The sequence below is a fragment of the Aplysia californica genome, unplaced genomic scaffold (assembly GCF_000002075.1).
Source record: "Aplysia californica isolate F4 #8 unplaced genomic scaffold, AplCal3.0 scaffold00015, whole genome shotgun sequence".
In the NCBI taxonomy this organism is placed as follows: domain Eukaryota; kingdom Metazoa; phylum Mollusca; class Gastropoda; order Aplysiida; family Aplysiidae; genus Aplysia; species Aplysia californica.
In genome coordinates this window covers 2,800,020-2,802,547 of record NW_004797285.1, presented here as the reverse complement: position 1 = coordinate 2,802,547, position 2,528 = coordinate 2,800,020, and the positions used below count along the sequence as shown (strand labels likewise).

At 49.0% G+C, this 2,528-nt stretch overlaps 1 protein-coding gene across 1 annotated transcript in view; it reads left to right on the top strand.

Moving 5' to 3' along the window:
* LOC101849742 (lysine-specific demethylase 2A) overlaps nt 1-2,528 on the top strand; it is a 38,966-nt gene extending 36,438 nt beyond the window's left edge. Inside the window, exon 18 of the mRNA XM_005090328.3 lies at nt 89-2,528. Coding sequence (XP_005090385.1) covers nt 89-1,513 — 1,425 coding nt within the window. The 3' untranslated portion in view covers nt 1,514-2,528. The remainder of the gene's footprint in view (nt 1-88) is intronic.

The window sequence follows — 2,528 nt, the reverse complement described above, 5'->3', positions numbered from 1 at the left end:
TGTTGGCAGTCTGTAAGAAGCTCTTCAAGTGTTGTTTTATATTCAAAGTGGTCTCGCTCCTGGAACCAAGTATTTCCTCCGTTCTCAGGGCCAAGTGATGATACCCGAAGATGGCGCCGAGTGTTCCCCGGCTAAAGGCTGTGACGACTCCCATATCTTCGACGAGCACCTCAGTCCTGCCAAGAAGGCTCGCAGCTCCACCATGGGCAGGTTTCCCAAACAGGAAGCAGCGATGCTTCCCCGAGAGGGAAACGCAGGTTTTTATGATATGGACTCATCATCCTCATCTTTCCCCTACCCATCATCCACCCCAACAACGTTGTCACGGCAAATGCCTCTCGCTGCTAACGTGTCTCGGTCCCAACCTCAGGGTGTAACGGCTCCATACTCATCTACCTCTTCATCTTCCTCATCATTGACCTCCGGCTCTTCATCGTCTCACAGCTCCTCCTCCTCCTCCTCCTCCTCCTCGCAGCAGCAGCAGCAACAACAGCCGCCGACCTCTCACAACCAGTGCTTTCCCCGGGACAAGGACGCAGCGTTTTCAGGCGGTGGGCAGAACGGTGAGGATCAGACTCCCGGTCCGTCCCCGGAAAAACTACGATGGGGTGTGGACTACGCTCCCAAGGTACCGCTGAAGAACTATGTGGTGCGACCAGCACCTCCTCCGATGATCCCAGATTTTGTTACGATGGAAAACGGTTCCCCACACCCGTTACCCCATGGCTTGTGGATGCTGGTGTTTCGCTACCTACCTCAGTCTGAGTTGGCGCGTCTGTCGTCCGTTTGCCGCACCTTCGACTGCTGGGTCCTTGACCCGATCCTTTGGCTGGAGATAAACCTGTCCCTGCGCAGCGTCAAGCAGACCCACCTCAAGTTTGTCATGCTGCGGCAGCCTCAGTCGCTCAAGCTGGCCTCCTCCGTCATCTCGTACGCCCAGCTGTCCTGGCTCATCGCCCGGCTGCCGGGGCTGAAACTTCTGGACTTGTCCAACCTCTCCTGGGCGTCCATCTGCGCCCTGTGCTCGTCAGACTGCCCCCTGCTTAAGTCGCTCAACCTCAGTTGGGCTACGGGCATCCGCGACCTTTGTTTTCGGGAACTGGCTTCTCCGCCAGTCAACTTAAAACCTGGCCAGCGCAACATTTCCCGACTGTGCCGATTGGAGCGTCTGAGCCTGACGGGCACCGACATCAACGACCAGAGTCTGGAGGTCATTGCCGCACACCTGCCCAAACTGGCAGCCCTGGACCTGACCTGCTGCATGCGGGTCACTGACCGCGGGATCCGGGCTCTCGTGCAGCTAGGGGCTCCGTGTCACTTGCGAGAGATACGACTGGTCAAGTGTGTCCAGCTGACAGAGCGCTGCCTCGAGTCCCTCGCCTCATGCAGGGAGCTCAGCTTTCTGGCGCTGACAGACATCCCGGCCATCAGCCAGGAGGCTTGTGTTCGGTTCTCCAGAAACTACCGGCATCGTACACTTCGGGCTCATGCTCATGGCATCATCAGTGACTAGTGGTGGTGTTGAACCTCAGGGAACTGCTGCACCTCTACAGGTGTTGGCAACTTTTCAGTATAATAATATATTCTTCTAACCATTGTTGCAATACTACTATATTCAATTAATTGCTTTGACCATCTGTCCAAATGAAAAGAGCCTTATTTATAATTGCTGTTTCACACTCGTAGATGCATCCCTCTGTTCTGAGGTGCTTTGTCTTTGACCAACATAGTGTCACTTTACATTTCTTGTAGTAGATTAATTTCTGAGCTCATTGTTGATGAGAAACATATGTAATGATGCATCATGGGGGAAATCGGGGGCTCATCAAAATAAGTAATTCAAAGAAACAGGCATTTTTATGCTTGTTCATTAATTTTTATCGAGTTTTTGTTTTTTGGCTCAACACCTTTTGTAAAAAAAAAAAAGACTGAATTTGACTGAAAAACATTAATTAAAGGCTCAACAAAACATAACAGTTTTCAAGGACTCTTATGCTTTGGAAGTAGCCAAACTTTGTCAGCTATTTTCTCGCTAATTTTGCCTCATAAACCAGATGAGCCCCACCTCATTTAATCGCAAATATCTTGACTTCCGTTCAAGATAGATGGATTTTTTTTTGTTCAAAACACAACAAATGAGCAAGGTTTAAGATATACCAGTAACTCCGTGTGCCCAAACGTTGACGAGCTCCTGATACCCCCACGTCGTGACACATAGGGTATGATCGCACGTGTACTGTACATTTTTCAGCCTCTTCTGTTGTGAGTTGTTGTTGAACGATCAGTTTATTATTAAAGACCTTGACCTATTTTTTCTTGTGTTTGTCATGCAGATTTTTTACGATTGCCCTTTTTTTGGTGTGAAATGATACACCTGCCGATTAGAACCAGTGGTGAAGGCTTTTTAATTTTATATGTTCATTTCATTTGTAATCCCTTTTTTGTCCGTGTCTTGCAACATTGGCAATGCATTTTTTGTGTGCTAAGTTACTGGTATCTGGATGATAAAATATTATATCTGCAGTATG